At 43.1% G+C, this 17,525-nt stretch overlaps 1 protein-coding gene across 2 annotated transcripts in view; it reads right to left on the bottom strand.

Annotated features, from left to right (window-relative positions):
• pard3ba (par-3 family cell polarity regulator beta a) overlaps positions 1-10,960 on the bottom strand; it is a 207,590-nt gene extending 196,630 nt beyond the window's left edge. For both annotated transcript variants that reach the window (XM_085347625.1, XM_085347626.1), the window contains exons 1-2: positions 10,594-10,960; positions 1,860-1,961 (exon numbers count right to left, since the gene is read on the bottom strand). In XM_085347625.1, coding sequence (XP_085203751.1) covers positions 1,860-1,961; positions 10,594-10,710 — 219 coding nt within the window. In that variant the 5' untranslated portion in view covers positions 10,711-10,960. The remainder of the gene's footprint in view (positions 1-1,859; positions 1,962-10,593) is intronic.
• Positions 10,961-17,525: the final 6,565 nt, after the last annotated feature.

The raw sequence follows: 17,525 nt of genomic DNA, 5'->3' as shown, positions 1-17,525 counted from the left end.
TGAAAGTGTGGATGAATAATAGTCAGGGGCGCTCAAACAGATAAAGAGGTCTAGACTCGCAGCTAAGCTAACCACTAGGCGTACAAATAGCAAACCATTATCTCTCATTAGCATCCGCAGCTAACACAGGGCCCATGCTGTGCAGTGGAGGGCCCTCACAATGGGTCCACTCATGTATGATTGATGGTGAAACAGCACCGGCCACAATAACAGAACAAAAAAATAATAATAAAGCACTAAAGATAGAATCTGCCGGCTGCAGCGAGGTAATAAAAATGTAGACAAACAAAAGGAAGTCAGACTAATCAAGAATGCCAGGCACGGCTCATTAATCTGTGAGAGCCGACGCTGCTTGGGAGCCCGGAGATAAGTCGGATGACTGGCACGTTGTGAAGATCACGCACGCTCGTCCTATTCCGGTTGCTATCTTTTCATCAGCAGCAAAAAACCCCAGAAAAAAACAAAAGGATGAAATGAGAAGTGAGATGAGAGGAGGAAGGGCGTTTAGAGAATTGGTTGAAAGCTGGGAGCGTAAAGTAACAAAGGTAAATAGGACAGTTCCTGCACGGTGCAGGTTGGAGTGAAGCATTTGCTCAGCACGCTCGGAAAACGAGAGCGCCGATGTCGGGGTTAACGTGTTGTTGGGAGAGTTTGATCAAACGCCAGATTTCAATTATGACACTTCATCGCCGCTTTGACGACGCTGACAAAAGGCAGGCTCGGGGTTGGAAAATGAGTCATTAAAATCTATGACTCACCGTATGCGCCGATCTTATGATTAGAATTCCATCTGCCTGGAAAATGAAGTTTTTGTTCTCTGATTGCTAAAAAATATTTCTCCCTCCACTAAAGGTTCTCACTGAGTTTACACATCTCTTATTTAGCTCCGTCCCCCTTTTTCACAAAGAGTACTTTGCCAAACGTGCCAAACGTGCAACACACACACACACACACACACACACACACACACACACACACACACACACCTTAAAACACCAACTCTTATTGCACTGTAAAAGGTCGGCTGAATATTCCAATTCCATTTCATTTGGCCTTTTTTGCTGACTAAGTGTTGGTAATTCATCATGCATCTGGACCAAGGGCTTATGAATATGGATTTTGGGTGGTTTATTAGCACAATTTAGGAATGCATTATGGGAAATTAGCAGGGGGAATAAAATTTTCTCTTTGCTGGAAATTGGGCCACCGTGTGTCTTTTTTTGTGCATGTGTGTGAATGCAGAACAACTGCCAACCAGCGCTCTGTTCGGGCGAACTTCCCTCTGCATGAGGCTGATTTCTTTAAATCTGAAATGGTGCCCTTTCAGTACAAATGAAGATGACTCCTATAATGTTTAGCGTGCTAAAGAACCACAGGGAAGAGGAGAAATTAAGTTCGCTTTCACACCACGCAGAAGTAAACTACGACGCAATCCACTCCAGAGCAGAAAACTCATTTTGTCACGTCTTCTTTAGCTGGTTTAGACTCTCATAACCAGTGGATTCGCTAATACTTTGTTTATTGAGCATTCTGTCATCCTGCCGGGCTGGAGACTTTAGCAGGGAGTCCAAACAAATCCTCCGCAAGGCGCTCAGAATGACAGATTCTCTGCTGTAATAGACTGTCTCTCCTGGCAGGTAAGAACAATCAAGAAACAGCTTAATATTAGTGCCAAGGCTCATTTTGTCATGCTTTGCTGTCCAACTGTGAGAAACTGCTGTCAATCACATGTCACGAAGAGCGGATGAAAAGGATAGCACAAAACAGCAGACAGATAAACACAATGCAAAAACATAACTAAGAAATCTTTTTGCTGGAGTGTCAGGGTTTGAGTTCGAGTCTGTCTGCTTCTTTCTCACCTTGTCTCTGTCTTCCACTAGATCGCTCAGCAGGTCATCCATGTCCAGGATGCCTCCCTCCATATACTCCAAGTGGTGGGTCTGCATGGCAGTCTCTCCACGCTGGAAACAAAAGACACAAGTTGGAAAACATTAGAACTAGACAATCAAGATATCAGCATCAAACTCCCCTCACTGATCTACATCTAACACCCAATGGCAACCCAATCCTGAACTGGATAAGCAGAAGAGGAATGATGGATGGATGGATAGATTTAGGACAGAGCCCATACTGCAATCCATCACCTTCATCTTTCATAGTTAAGCCAAAAGCACACAACACCGATCCAATCAGACATCGACAAAGAACCAATTAGCTCACAATCCAGTTCTTACTTTTCGTTGCTCATACTTTAATTATTAGCAACAAAACTGATCAAAGTCTTAAATCCAAACAAATTACACTGGCTGATGCCAGGAAACCCTAAAAGGCAATTAATAGTCGCTGTTGTGCAACAGCTTTACCACTACCACAGCATATTTGCCATTTATGTAGCCTGTGAGAAGCATGAGAAACTGGCATTTACGGTATTACAGAAGAGTCATAACAAACATTCCCCGCCAAAGTGATGGAGAAACACTCCAATCAACTACAACATTTAAAACCATGACAGGTGACTATCAGCAGCAGCGACTAACAACGATGGGCCCTGACGTTCGAGTGAAAGTTGTTTTGATGTGTACCACCCATCTGAACTATGTTTCAAACCAGTACATACTTAAACGGTAACGCCGTCCCTGACAGCAACTGTTTCTGAATGGCCTGAGTAACACAACAAAGAGCCTATCGTTTTGATCTGGCCTCTTGAGTTCGCCATGTTCGAGATAAGAGACCTCAAGTTCAAAACAACTTTTCAGTGACCAAACTGGGAAACAGCATCACCATTCCTGTCTACATCTGTGACTGAGCACTTTTAACCAAACATTAACACGCACACATACTTCCATGGATGTACAGGGGGAAACTCGGTTCAGTATCTTCCCCGAGGACACTTCGACATGCTGACTTGGAGAGCTGAAGATCGAACTACTGACCTTCAGGACAACTGGCTCTACCCCCGGAACCGCAGCTGCGGCTCAGGAGGTCAAAACTCATAAATATTTTAATAATAGTGGTGTGATGCTGAAGTCTATTAACACTTAGAGAGTTGGTATATTAGCTTTCAATAGATTAGTCTACTTTTCCACTCAAAACATGTAGATCACACCAAAATTCATACAATTCTTTACTTCCATTAGGAAATAAAGCTCACATGGTGTTCATCCCTCTGCTTTGGATTTTTCTAGCATGATCTGTTGCTGTTTCTTTGCAAAGAACATGGCGCTCTGCTAACAGTGAACCTGTCCACAGTGCCGAGGCGATGTCTCAACAGTTCAGGGCTGCTTTGGCAGCATCAGACTGACCTACATAGCATCAGTCAGGTGCATATGTATTTTTAGGCAGCATGTGAAAAAGTTCCACAGCTAAGTCAGAACAAGATACCTGTAAGTAAGAATGTTTGCATTATGCTACAAAACTGTAACAAGCCTTTAAACTTTATGTAGCCCTCGTGGCTCTACTACCTTCAGTCTGTCTTCATAAAACATGCGTTCATGCTTTATTCAGTTGAAAGTTCTAGCTTTAAAAATGTTAGTTGTAGCTCCGTTTTGGCCAACTTACTATAAGTGCTATGTTTTTAGCAACTAATGTAACATAGTAGCCAAAAATCTGGACTCCACAGTAGGTTTTCCTGTTTGTTGGGTAAGTATATGATTGTACAGACGTGTCACCGTGTTATCGGTACAGTTTGTGCAGAAGTATGTGAGAGCGAGACATTTTTCCAGTTTTGCTGCTCCGTGGGGAGCGGTGGGCACATTCCGGGCCAGTTTTGCAATCCCGATGAGCAAGTTAGATTGAACACACCCTCAGACAGGAAACTACACGCAGCTCATCAACAAACAACAGGGACTTTTGACAAAGCCACAATCTGCAATCTGCTGTTTACACAACATAATCAATGGAGAAGTACACGAACAATGACACCTTCCCCTTTTTGCGACCCTGCAGACACGCACACAGCCTGCTGTGGTCTAGCTCTGCTTTGGACCAAGTTTTTGTTTTGTTTTTTCCTGTAGGAAGATGGTAAATTGGACACATTTAAAAAACTATACAATTCCATCCTTGTTGATGGGTTAAATTTAGCTCATATTTGGAGTTTGTTTTGCACAATTTATATTAGAAGAAATTTGTAGAAGTCTTTGACGAGCCTTATCGTTCCTAACAATGCACGGAGTAGGAAATGGCTTATTAGGAAGCGCCCATACCAATAAGCAATCTGTCCTAAACAACACAAGACTGCATTACCAGCAAAAGTATCGACTATAAGCGAGAAGCCTCGGAGGCTGGAATGAGTTTGGCTGAGACCCAGTGAGCGGCTTCCGCTGTATCACCGTGCCCTGTTGTGAATGAGCTCCTTCTTGCTCGGCTGCACTCGAATGTGAATTACGGAGCGCAGGGGAAAAAGAAAAAAAAACAAAAACAAAACAGAGCGTCTTCCTTTCACAGTGGGCCAAGACTATTCTCTTAAACAAATGACAGGGAGAGCCTGGGATATCAATCACAGCAATAACGCCAGAACCTCTCTCCACTCAGAAGTGTCATTAAAGTAAGTGTCACTTCTGAGAGATAAGCGCAGAAAATAACTACGACAAGCACAGTTTTTCAAAATCTTTATCATTATGTCGTTTTTAAAAGTTCAACTCAATTTTACTTATATGGCACGAAATCATAACAACAGTTGCCTTAAAAGTCTTTATATTATAAGGTAGAGACCCTACAATAATAACGAGGAAACTGCAAAAATCAAAGGATTGATTGTTGAGGAAGCACTTGGTGACATTGGGAAAGGAAAAAAAAACAAAAAAAAACAATTTAACAGGAAAAAACCTCCGGCAGAGGTCTACATGCTAAGATTGAAATAAAAAGCTGCACAGCCTTTACTTAGGACTGTCCCGAGTTGGTGGTTTGGCACACAGTGAACTGGATCCTAAATAGTGCCTGAACTTTCCCTATTTAGCTACATGTTCTCAAAGATGGTCGTGCCACGTGTTACACAATATGTAAGGGTCTGCTGTGGAGCAGAGGCTGCACACAAAGCTGAATGCAGGCGTTTGTGCCACTGTACTACAGAGACACGGCGAACACGTGAACATGGAGTCATCTGAAAAGAAGTTCAGATGGTGCTTTCAGGAACACCTGCACATGAATGGAATGTGACTACAAGCCGACAGGAAAGTCGCACAACAAAGAACAAGCAGACATGAGAGATGTCCGTGGCTGTGAGCGCAGGTTTCCCACACAGATTGCTTTCAGATAAGAGGCAAATACACACGACACGTTAAAACACGCAGTGAGCTTGGGTTACAAGCTGTTAACTGACGACTCCTCAAAGTATACCGCGCCATACAAAGCACGAATCTGATCTTTTTTTTAAAAAATTATTACTACAAAAAAACAAAACAAAAAAAGAAAAGACGTCAGTATGGACCGAGAATGCCACGCCAGAAAAACCGGTTGAACCTGAAAAACTGACGGCATTCTTCTACTGCTGTGTGTGTGTGTGTGTTTGTGCACAGGCCAGCCACAGCAAAGGATGGGAAGGGCGGTCATTGGTGCTTTTGTGACGACATAACATCGGCACACACCTTAGTGAAATCAGAGGCGCGAGCGTGGTTTTTAAGGGAAAAGAACTCATTCAAATCACTGGATTAGTGCGCGGGAACGTCCATGTGTTAATGAACATCGCAGTCAGCGAAGCTTAAGCACACCTGGCACACGCGGGAGGCCCCGAGAAGCTTTTTCCTCTCTACCCAGTGATGAAAAGGGATGAACGGATGACACTTCACAGGGAAAGTAATCTTTAGGGAGGAAAGAGGGCAATAAAGAGAAGTTCTTCTGAAGTCCCTCATTGTCAATCCCTGGTAATTCCACTCACTTTTCCCAAGAAATAAATAACAAAAGGAATCGGGAGTCAGTCAGTCAACGGCAGAGGGGAATTACCGTGACAGTTAGAAGAGTAAATTCCCCGCAAATTACACCATTAAGTCCCCCCATCATTTAAAGAGATACCTCCTCCCCCCGCCTTCTCCACCTTCACTCTGGTGAGCAAATACGACACCACTCGAGAGCGCTGAAGCACTGGGCCGATTAGTGAAGCTAAACTCGGCGAGGAGGCGGCGGCGGCGGAGGAGAGGGAGCGAAGGGGAGGCTATTTCACACTTTGATCCTCAGAAGAATGTGCAATTACAAAGCTGCAGGAGCAAGGCGTGGATTTAGCCATGACCAAAAAAATAAATGTTTTAATGAACACGTCGATGAGCGTCCGCCAAGGCACGAGGGTAGAGAGAAAAGCTGGAGGGAGTTATAGTCAGGGGGTTAGGGTTAGGTGTGATGCCTTTCCACCTTGCAAAACTATGACATCACAATAATGTGATTGCTCACTTGGGAAGGTGAACCTGGACCAGCATTAGTTTTGAAGATCCAGGAGCAAAACCGACAAAACACTGCGTCTGTGGCTTTTTAAGGATTATGCATTAAATTCAGTTATTATCGAAGAGCTGATGCTTTTTAAATGATTTCACATTTTATTTCGTTATTTTTAATACCTCTGAACAACGGTGAGATTAAACCTTGTTTGTTTTTGTCAAGCCATTTACCAAAAAATGGTTCTGCCATTTCAATCCTGCATGTTTTCTAAAACTGAGGCACTTGCGTTCAAATTTATCCAAATTGCCACCACTTTTAACGAATTTTGGGTTTGCTTGTTTAGATGTTGCTTATAAATGCTCGTTTTTTGGTGGCATTTTGATCCTTGTTTTGTTTTTTTAACACTTTCATCTTTCGGTAAGTGGCAAGTGTCATGGGATCACATCTGCTTTTTAATGCCTTTTTAATGGCTGGGCTATCAGAGTTTAAAGTCTCGTGCATCAGCCTGCACCTGTCCTGCTTCAGTGCCCTAAAGGCAGAAATACAGCCTCATCTCTAGGGCGGGATGGTTTTCCTTCAGGGATCAGCTGCGCCGAATGATTTCCCCTAAAACGCAATTGCAGCAGTCTGATGAATGCAGCTGACAGTCTGCGTGTACTTAAATCCAATGTCACAAATGACCTGAGCTGCTCGCAACTTTTAAAAAGAAATGCATTTTACACAGGGCAGAGCCTTGACGCACACACCAACCCGCACCGGACAAGTCCTCTCCCACCTGCTTACTTACACAAGGAGGACAGAGCGCTTTCAGCTTGCTTAGAGAGCTGTCAGCACATACGAGGTATACGGGCTGTAATCAGAACTGAAGCTGCACAGACGGGGCTTGAGACAGAGCGAGACAGCTACAGTACCTGGCTCTTTCCCCTGAGAATTTGCAAGACGTGGAGTCTTCACACAGGTCCCCCAGGCTAAAGCACATACACTACTCAGCCCTGCAACTATGGGGGTTTTACATCATCACAGTTTACAGGAATTGACTTTAATAAATGATCGCAGGATTTCCCACAGATTCAGATTCTATTAGAGGATGTCAGGCCTGTAAATTGGGTATGTGGACACATAGGTGTGGCACATGCTGCGATAGGAGACACACATACAATCTGAACAACTAAATCACGCCATTTATACGTTTCCTTTCTGCAAATTATTTTATCTGCCAAATACTTTGTGACAAATAACTCGTGATTACAACCAGTTGCTTCTCACGTGAGTCTCCAACTTCACCATCTTGACCGTAGCCCTTAGTCTGCACTGAATCAACTTCTCCAGCTCGCAATGGATCAGGGGGAAGATATACCGTCGCCAGCCGGAACTCAAAAAGGGAAAGTTGGAGGAAAATCCCACAGTGGAATAAGATCTTATCTGGGGAAGGAGCTGTATGATAATGAGGACTGCCCAGACAGTGACCGGCCCAGCGAGCCACTTTTTGAATTTGTACTGCCAATCATGCAAAAATATGTTACTTGAGATGTCCTAATGGAAAAATTGTTGTGTGCAGATGCACGCCATCTAACCATCTAATCAAATTTTAGCAATCTTTACATAACACCCCCCCAGAAATCATGTGTTTTAGTCACACCATAGCTGAGATTAAAGTCAGAAAACTACTGTGTCCTTTACTTTTAATGTTTCATCAGTATACTGGTGCTTTGCACGCTCCAATTTTAGAGATCACACTGCATAATGAGCAGAAATCTTCTCTATACAGACACATTTTGTCAGGAGACATAGCCGTTTTCGCCACGATAACAGATAAAAGCAGCTGGAAACTGCTAATTGGTGAGGTCTACATGCCATTATGGCAATGCACAGAGGGCCTGTGCAGACTCCACAGTTTACCCTGCACATGGTCATAAACAAACACACACACACGCACACACAAACAGTGATTAAACTCAGGTTTTTGACACTGTCCCTGCTGTCAGCGGCCACGGACAAGTGGAGAAATGTGCGGTTAAGTGGAGAAATGTGCGGATAATGTGGGTGCTAAGTGGATTCTCCTGGCAGGAGCAACCGCCTCATCTGGTCAGATCTGCTCGGCCCTCTCTGGCAGCTCCAGAGCTGGACTGTCCTCGCAATGAGCTGCCTCTATTAAGAGGAAGGCCACAGACCGCTAAGTCAGCGTCTCGTAGCGGCTCCTAATTAACATGCTTTGTGAAAAGCAATCAAGGCCCAGGCGTGTTTTTAATAGCAGGCTCACATTTTAACCCGGTGCAGCTTGTGCACCCGCGGCGCGCCGCTGGGAGAATCGGCCATGACTGCTGGGCAGAGCGGGCACGGCTGTGGCTGTCAGTGAAGCAGACAGCTCAGGGGACACTGAGTGAGATGAGCTCCCCCGCCTGTTCGTGTGGCTGTGGAAATGTTTGTGTGCGCCTCTTCACTAAGAGGAAGCAATCCATCGAGCCATCCAAGACACCTAATCTGTCCTTCCATCCCTGCCACCACGGCTCCTCGAATCCCCACATGGCAGCCTCTTGCCTCGCCTTGTGGAGGGGAGAGGGAGGGAGGGTGCCTGGGCAGAAGGCTGAAGGAGGGGGAACCGATAAGAACAGGGCCCGTCACCAATCCTAATCCCCAATCACTCACAGGACAAAGCCTCCTGTCCACCACGCACCTCCCCAACTGCAGCCACATTGAGGACATAAAGCAGTAAACTTCCACCTGCCCACTGAGATACCAGAGCTTAAACAGGGCGCTATTGTACAGGTAGACAGCCACGGCTGCAGCCGGCACCACTCACACCCATCCTTGCTGAGATGAAACACACATAAGGTGCGCTATCACACAAGGACAGCACACTCGCACGCTGCTGATTAATAAAAAGGTCAGTTCGGCAGAATGATTAATGCTCAAGTGATTGCAGCAGGGAGCAGAACGCTGCTGTGTGTACGTGAACACTGGAAAGAAAACCTCCAGTCACAAGAAAACAATACTCCTCGCATTCTTACCCATTAGCTACCTAGTGATGGGGCCAGTAGAGCATTATATGTATTATATAAAAATGCATAAACTTTAACAGAGCAGCATTAAATTGGTTGGACTATTTTTGACCCACCTGAACTGGCAGATCGCTGGATAGTTTCAGAAGATGCCTAGCACAGTGGACTCCCTGAACCCTATGATAGCAATAATCTGAGTGGCCCTGCAGGACGCTTAACTAGGCCAGGCCTTTTTACTAAAGTTGATCATGCTGAAATGGAAGAAGACAACCCCACCTTTCCACAAACTCCTGGGTGGAGGACATACTTTAAATTGAAACAACTGAGACAGAGAACTGAGGGCTGGCAGCAGCTTGAGAACCCCTGTTGGATAGTGATGAGGGAAATTTTATTTTTTATATATTCCTCCGCTAAGGAGGCACGTAATCAGTGTTGTTAGCCAATGAGAATACAAAACACAAACCTCATGAAACGGAAGACCTGAGTGGTGAAGACTGGAAAAAAAAATGGGACAAAAGCCATTATATTATACTTTCCTTGAAACTGCTTTAATGGAGGATGCACTCTTATGATTATATTTATTTATTAATTATAGGGGAGCAGGTTGTTCTTTTCTCTCTGATGGTGTGCAGCAATGTTTGGGTGCTATGTGTCAAAGTAACATCCACAAGAATGCCAGCATCCACAGTGTATCAGCAAAACACTGCATTGTTGTTACTCTCTTCACCTGATACCCAGATGTAATGTGGTGGCTGAGAGGTGCACTTAAAAACTTTTTAAAAAATAAATAAATAAATAAATAAATAAATAATGTAAGAATCACACAGTGCGTGATTCTTTCAGTAAAACTCATTAATAGGACAGAAACTCTCTTAATTAAAAAAAAAACTCGAATATATTTAAAAGTTTTTAACTTTCAACAACACTTTGACTTGCTTGGCATAAATAAGTGCCATAAAGTGAATTCGGCTCAATTTTAGCTGCAAAATTAATTGTCTGTAAGCAATAAATAGCTTTTTTCTCCGTCTTATTTAAGCTAGCTGCTAACGTTAGCTCCGATAGTGAAGACGTCATAACCTGTAAATTAGCCGTGTCACGTGATCCACACCCCAGCCCAAGTTATGAGCGCTACCCCTCACAAAATGCGAAGAATGACTGGAATGAAACGTTGTGTCATGTTGGTTCTGTATTCATGGAGAATAGCGTGAAGTAGCGCAAAGACGGCGCTTACCTGCTCCAAAATCCTGCGGTACCTCCGCGTAGCTTGTTCGATTAAATCCCGGACTGTCCACCCAGCTTTGCAGGGAACCACCACAGAGGTGTCCCCGAAAGTTACCGTAACTTTCATTATAGCAACAAGTTCAGAAAAAAAAATTGTTTAAAATAGTTAAGGAAGTAATCCAAGTTTCGGTGATCTCTCGACCCGGAGCTTCTCCCGGTGTTGGTGACGGACAAAGTGGCACCTGTCTGTCGAAACTGCCGCAACAGGTGTCTCAGGTCTGGATGAAATCACCTTAAAGTCACTAATCAGAGGTTACCGAAATACAGCGACGTATAAAACTCCAGAAGACATCTTATTTTGTGGGAAAAGTGGAAGAAAAAGCGGTTATCACAGTCGCCGAGAGTGACTTTCTGTCATGTTGCGCTGTCCGCCGATACACCCAAACAAAACAAACCGAGACAGGAACCCGGAAGAAATCACGGTGACTCTGGCACTCCAGGGAATTACATTCCCACTGACATACACCACCCACACTTTATGGGTTATTTCTACAGGCTTCATTAATGCGCATGACAATAGTTAAACAGGTTGTGTTTCATATAACGCTAATACAGGCACAAAAAGAAGTACCTGTATGTAAATGTGTATTATTCAAATTTCATGGGCTGTTGCATAAAGCTTATGAATAGAGTCAAAAACAAAAGCATCAGGGTGGAGTCAACTGTAACATTGATGTAAATGTAAATTTACATCAATTTTTATATATTATTACCTGATTAAAACCTCAGCTGGGCTGTAAAAGGAAGCAGAAAAAGAAGCACAAAGAAAATGTGGCAGCACAGACTCTGTGAAGTAACAGAGACATTTTTTTTACCCAGACATCTTAAAAGCAGCAACTAAACAACAAATATACCTCGAAGAAAGTAGAAACTCTGATAGAACTCGGGTGGAAAGATCCAGTCGTGAATGATCACAGCAGATTTGTACCTTTGTTTTTTTCAGTATTGTTTCACTGCACTTACTTTCATTTACAATTACATTTCCAAATGATAATTTTTCCTTATTATTAATATAATCATTATTAAGATTATTGTAAGCGGTGGTGTTGTACTGGCCTTCATTGTATTAGGAAGTGTTCCTAATATTATGCCCACCCCATTAACATTTATTTCCTACCTGTCAGATTTTCTGGCACGTAGAAACTATGACATAAACTCTCTACGTGTGTTTGCTGAGAACTATATTAGCTCCTTCCCTACTCTAGCCCCCATACACCACCTCACCTCCACTCACACACTTTTTCCCTAACCGTTATTGTCTGTCATTTTATGTCATTAGGTGTGCTGTGAAATTGCCTTTATGGATATTAATGGCCACTGACACACTCATGTGCCTTATTCCCCCCGCATTGTTTGGTTCTGCTCTGGGGAATTTTCTCCACATCAAGTCTGAAAGCCACGGCAGCAGATGAATTCATAATTGGGACAAGCAATTATTTCCACTGCCAGTGTAATTCATCCGAAATGTACGGAACGGAACAATGAAGGGGTGACAGCCTCTTTTTGCTTCTTGTTTCATCTCAGTCCATGGTAAACAAGGTGAATTTGGAGGGGGAGTCCAGAGAATGAGAGTCCAAAGGATAGAAGGCAGACTGAAAAAAACAGGAAGAAAGAGAGAATCTCCAATTAGCAAATCCCACAATAGCTGCACATGTCCGTAATCCCTGGGCTCTGATTTTCGAGGCTGAGCATAATTTCACGCCTGGTTTAACACTCTGTTTTCACAGGTACTGAGAGTATATGATGCTGGTTATGTTCCCCCAGCTGCTGACTCACCAGTCAGAGAAACTTGAAAACACATGTTCCACTGCTAACTGCAGTCAACCTCATCCAGGCCAGGGGTGTTTCCATACAGCAATGATAAAAACTGAGAGCGGAGAGAGATTAAACTGTATGGTGTAAGTGCTTTAGCTGTCTTTAAATCCTCATTTCAGTCTGGCCCACTATCATAAAAAGAGGGTTGTTAATTCTAAACATCCGATCTAATAAACAACACCAGACGGGATTCAGTAGCAGATTAAACCGTCTGACATTGGCAGGGAAGATTTTGAAGTCTTTAATAGGCGCAAACGACATACATAACTCTGCTGCTCAACCCACAAATGCATTTTCCTTAGAAATATGTCACCATTTAAGGCATTCCAACGGTATAAGGTTTATTGCCAAGAAGCATTGTCACATTGTTACAACAAAGAAATAATCAGCCAAACACTAATTTTTTCTACTTTTTTTGTTTTGTTCATATTCTCGATCTATTTTCTGAAAGCTGGACTTCTATTGGGACGACATCAGCAAGGTCGACAGATATGACAAAACATATAACATTGACCAAATTAGAAACAGCATAAAAACAAGCACATGGAGCAATGTGAGTGGGTTGCAAAGTGGCTTGCAGGTGAACCGCAACTGTAGGTAGACTTAGAGTTGGATGTCTTGAGAACTTTTACGTGGTCTTGGTCTTGTCTTGGTCTCGACGGGCTTTTGACTTGGTCTCGCTGTCTCAGTCTTGCTGTCTCAGATCGACATAGTGGTCGGGAGACTTGGAGTCAACAGTATCCATGACACACAACGTAACATTTGATAATGTGTCATGCGCAAAAGCATCAGCTCTAAGAGCCGTACTTAGAGAGTGCTTTGTGGTGAATCAGAAGAGTCGACTCCCATTGAGCGAGAGCCGGCTCATCACTTAATTTCCTTTCGTTGCTCAGCTCTCACACAGTGGCTCAGCTATGCTCCAATCCCTCCATATCATGGCCAATCACATGCGAGGATATAGGATAATGTCATTATGTGAAAAACAGAGAGGGTGAGAGACGCGACAGTCAAGTGGAGCGTGAGTCTGTCCTCTCAGTAAGTGAGACAGTAGACAGCGGTGAGGAGGGCTGTGCGAGTGCATCGCAAAAACACATAAATATGCCTGACACCCGTAAACGAAGCAGCATCTGGCTGCAGTTTAAAGACTTTTTGTGTCGGTCTCGTCTCGACTTTGTCTTGGTCTTGTCTTGGTCTCGATACCCTCTGGTCTTGGTCTTGTCTTGGTCTCGATACCCTCTGGTCTTGGTCTTGTCTTGGTCTCGATACCCTCTGGTCTTGGTATTGTCTTGGTTTTGGTTTAGGCGGTCTTGACTTCAAGTCTAGGTAGACTTAAAGCAGCCTAGATGATGTGTGATACATAATATGTGTGAGCTGGATGTTTAGCAGTGCATAACCTGATCCAAAGCTGATATGGGCTGGCATTTAGATGTTATCCCAGGATTGTGGCTAAGCTTGACTTTGTGGCCTGTTTCAACTCACACGGCTCTCAGTTTGTTCAAGGAAGACACATAACTTCACGGTGACACAATGACTTTCCTATAGTCAGACTGTCAGTTAATATCAGGCCACTGCTGCGTACAACGGAGAATTTGTAGCTGGCAATGAGAGACTGTGCTATGAAATCTACTAAGAAGGCACAATCATATATTGTTTAATTAGTGCGCTTTATTGCGCTTCCCCTAATCGAAGACGACATAGACACTCTTGTAGCTCCATATGCCAGTCAACTGAACTTGAACTGAACTTGAACATGACCATAATATAGTTCTTCTTCCCTAAAATGTTCCAAAAACAGTGGATGACCGTGACACTGCAATGAAAATTAAAAAACCCCACCATAACCCACTTATTATAAACAGACGGCGTAGAAAAGCTTCCCTCTTTGTTCAACTTGTTCCTGTTTTCTGCACACTTCCTCTATATTTATAAAGAAGAAGAAGATGGTGTACACGCTACAGAGGCCTCAAATACCTTCTCACACTCTAACATGTGAAAAAACCGGATGACAAGATGCCATTGTCAGAAATGCAGTGTCGTAATAAAACAAGCCGACGGTGAGAACCTGCAAAAAAATTTGATCTATTCCCACGTGAGGACGATAGGAGCTGCAGCGTGACCTGAGACGAAGACGAGTTTGACAGCAATGTCACGCTGGAGTGTTTGCACAGCATCAGCGCTGTCACTTCTCTGCTCTGTGATGTCACTTCCTCTATAAATAGAGTAGTAGCTTCTGAGCACGCCCTCACCTGTAGCGTTTTTGAGCGAGATGCCAAAAGCAGGCAGTAATTTAAAAGAGCTGAAAGTCTGTTACAAGCTCATATCGAGCATCTCTGAATGTTCTATCAAACCTTTTTCTTTTTCTTTTTTTTTTGTCTTTTCAATCTTTTCCTCATCTGGAAGTAAGGCTTGCTTAGCCAGAGTGCTGGTCATCAATAAAAGCCAAGTGATGGTTTTTGTTGTTTTGCTCGTTTCTCTGAGTGCAATTTACAGGGTTGGGTTGTTCGGGTCGATACACGTGTTGATTTGCTTTCAGTCTTCAAGCAGTGCCCCTTTTCTAAAGAGCAAAATTGACATGTTCTCAGCGGCGGTGCCACCACCCCTGTGTTTTAGCTCAGTGTGAGACTGGAGCCGGTCAATAGTTGAGACTTGCTTCACTTCCTGCTGCGCTGCTTACAATTACAGGCCCTGAATCATTGGCGAGGATTACTCATAAAAACCTGCTCTGGCTCTCTGATTGTGTGCGTATGTGTGCCGTAGCTGCACAAGTCGGGCATGAGAGATAGTGTTCGCAATCACAAAATATGACTTTCATTCAGCATGAGGATTTCATTTCAGACCGCAGGTATAATATTCATGATGCAAAATTGCATTTCTTTTGTGTGCCGCTGCTGAAAGGCTCCAGCCCAATAGCTAAAGGTGCACGCCTGTGAATTACAAGTGTTACAGGATTGTTGTCTAGAGTAATCACAGTTATTCAAAGCAAAAAGCAAAAAGATATCACCATTCACCGTGATCTGTGGACACACAGAGATGTATATTGTACTTTGGCGCTTATATGCTTACAATTTGGGAGGATCTTTGTGGCGCACTGCTGGCGGCCGACTTCCCGCCCGGTACAGTGTGTAGTGTACGGTGTGTACTGAAGGTGATGAGACGTTTGCAGAATTTTAAATCCGAGAGGAAGTTGGAGGCTTTGATATTCTTCAGTCCTGAAGCGGCGTAGTTAATATATAACATACCATACTTCCAGCTCGGGTATTCACGGCGTTGAAGTACAAATGAGGGGAAATTGAAGAAAAAAGTATTTGTTCTTTCTGTCATAGCCTCGCACGTCTCATCACCATCAGGGGAATTTTCCCAAAGCGAGCCGGATGTGATCTCTTTAACCTCTTTCATAAGTGACCCAGACAACATGATTTCAGGCGAATTATCATTTGAGCTGAGCGTCTGGGGCCATGTGTCACCCACCATGTTAAACACAGGGTATAAACATGAAGAAACGTCCAAGTCTTTATCTTTTGATTTATATTAATATTTCACAGCAAAAGAAAAGGATAGAAACGCACATTAAAAAGAGACAGAAGCCTAAATGGTCCCGAGACACGCCTCCTAGCAATCCAAACACTGCATGAGTAGTTTCACGCTGATATCACACTCAGAGACATATGGTTAGTTTACAATAATAATACAAGTATCAATGAACATATTGCAGGAGAAATGTATTTGATATTAACTGCTGATGAAAAAATATTAATACCTGTTAAAAACAGAGATAGATAATGACATTTTGCATTGTTGTCGATCTCATCCCACACCTGCAAATCCCTCCAAAAATTGTACATTTATTTAAAAAAATATTTTTTACCCGTGTGTGTGGGAAAGCATATTATAATTAAATAATCTCACACAGTCTGTCATTTATGAAACGAATAACACTTTATGCATACTGCAAACACTGGGGAAAAAAGTCAGTAACAAAGAAAGTCCAAAAAGTTCAGGAATTTCTTAATATTAACTTTTAAAGATGTTTATCTGTATTTTTTTTTAAACCACGCATCAAATTTTATTGTTTACTATTAAAACTTTTTTTTTTTTTTAAAAATCAGTTTTCTTTGTGTTTATTTACAGTAATCACTGAGAAAAGTATTACGTTCAGTAAGCTTCAGGAAACAGGGCTCATCTTTACTTCCTAGTTCCTGAGATCATGTGGATAGCTCCAGTTAAAAAGCATCTAAATAAAAAACCTTCCATTTGTTTTCAGTTTCCTGTATTAGCTGCACTATGCTAATCGACATTCAAGCTCATCCTGTCAGACTTCTTGTAAGCAGGTCTGCTGGATTTCTTAGAAAACCTTTCCTCAAAGTTTTCTGCTCTATAAATACTCCCCAGAGATGAACTCGCACATTTGTGGAGTACAGTTGGACACAATCACATCCAAATGAAATGATTTGAATGGTCATTGTAGCTCAAGCTTTGTTTTCCTTCAATGGAACCAAACCAGGAAGTCCTAGCCTGAGCTGACTTCCCAAAATGTGGTTGAGTGTACGTTGCACTTGTGGCTGACACCAGGCACGTGTGATCTGAGTGTAAAACACATCTGAAGAAGTGCACTCCGGGGAGGCTGTTGCCAGTGACTGACTCACTGTAAGGTGTTATGCAAGCAGTCAAGCAAGGTTTTTGTTAATCATTAACTTTTGAAGCATCTCCATTGGCAAGAAGCCAGGAGTTATTCCATCATAAAACACACACTCACAAAAACTCCATAGAGCAGGTGTATAAGGAAGAAACAAGGCTGCAGGTGATCACAGCCGGAGGTAGGACGTGGATTTGTCGATTATACCGACGCATCTGCGCGTATTTTCACACAATTTCTGAAGAGGAAACATATTTTCTCACTTTTCTCTGCAAGGAAGCCACACAGGAGTAGTCATTCCATCTTTGACTGTTGCACACACCTAATTAGGCTAATTAGAATTTTCTCAGCTGAAGCCTGGAGTTTAACAAGACACGACTCTCGCCCTTTGCACCGTGCTCATTGATGGGTGAGAATGGGACTTTATATTCACC

Source organism: Diplotaxodon limnothrissa, linkage group LG23 (assembly GCF_057381915.1).
Source record: "Diplotaxodon limnothrissa isolate DT_005_m linkage group LG23, D_limnothrissa_male_GT1.1, whole genome shotgun sequence".
NCBI classification, from domain to species: Eukaryota; Metazoa; Chordata; class Actinopteri; order Cichliformes; family Cichlidae; genus Diplotaxodon; species Diplotaxodon limnothrissa.
Note: the sequence above shows the minus strand (reverse complement) of the source record. Positions and strands in the feature narration are given on the sequence as shown.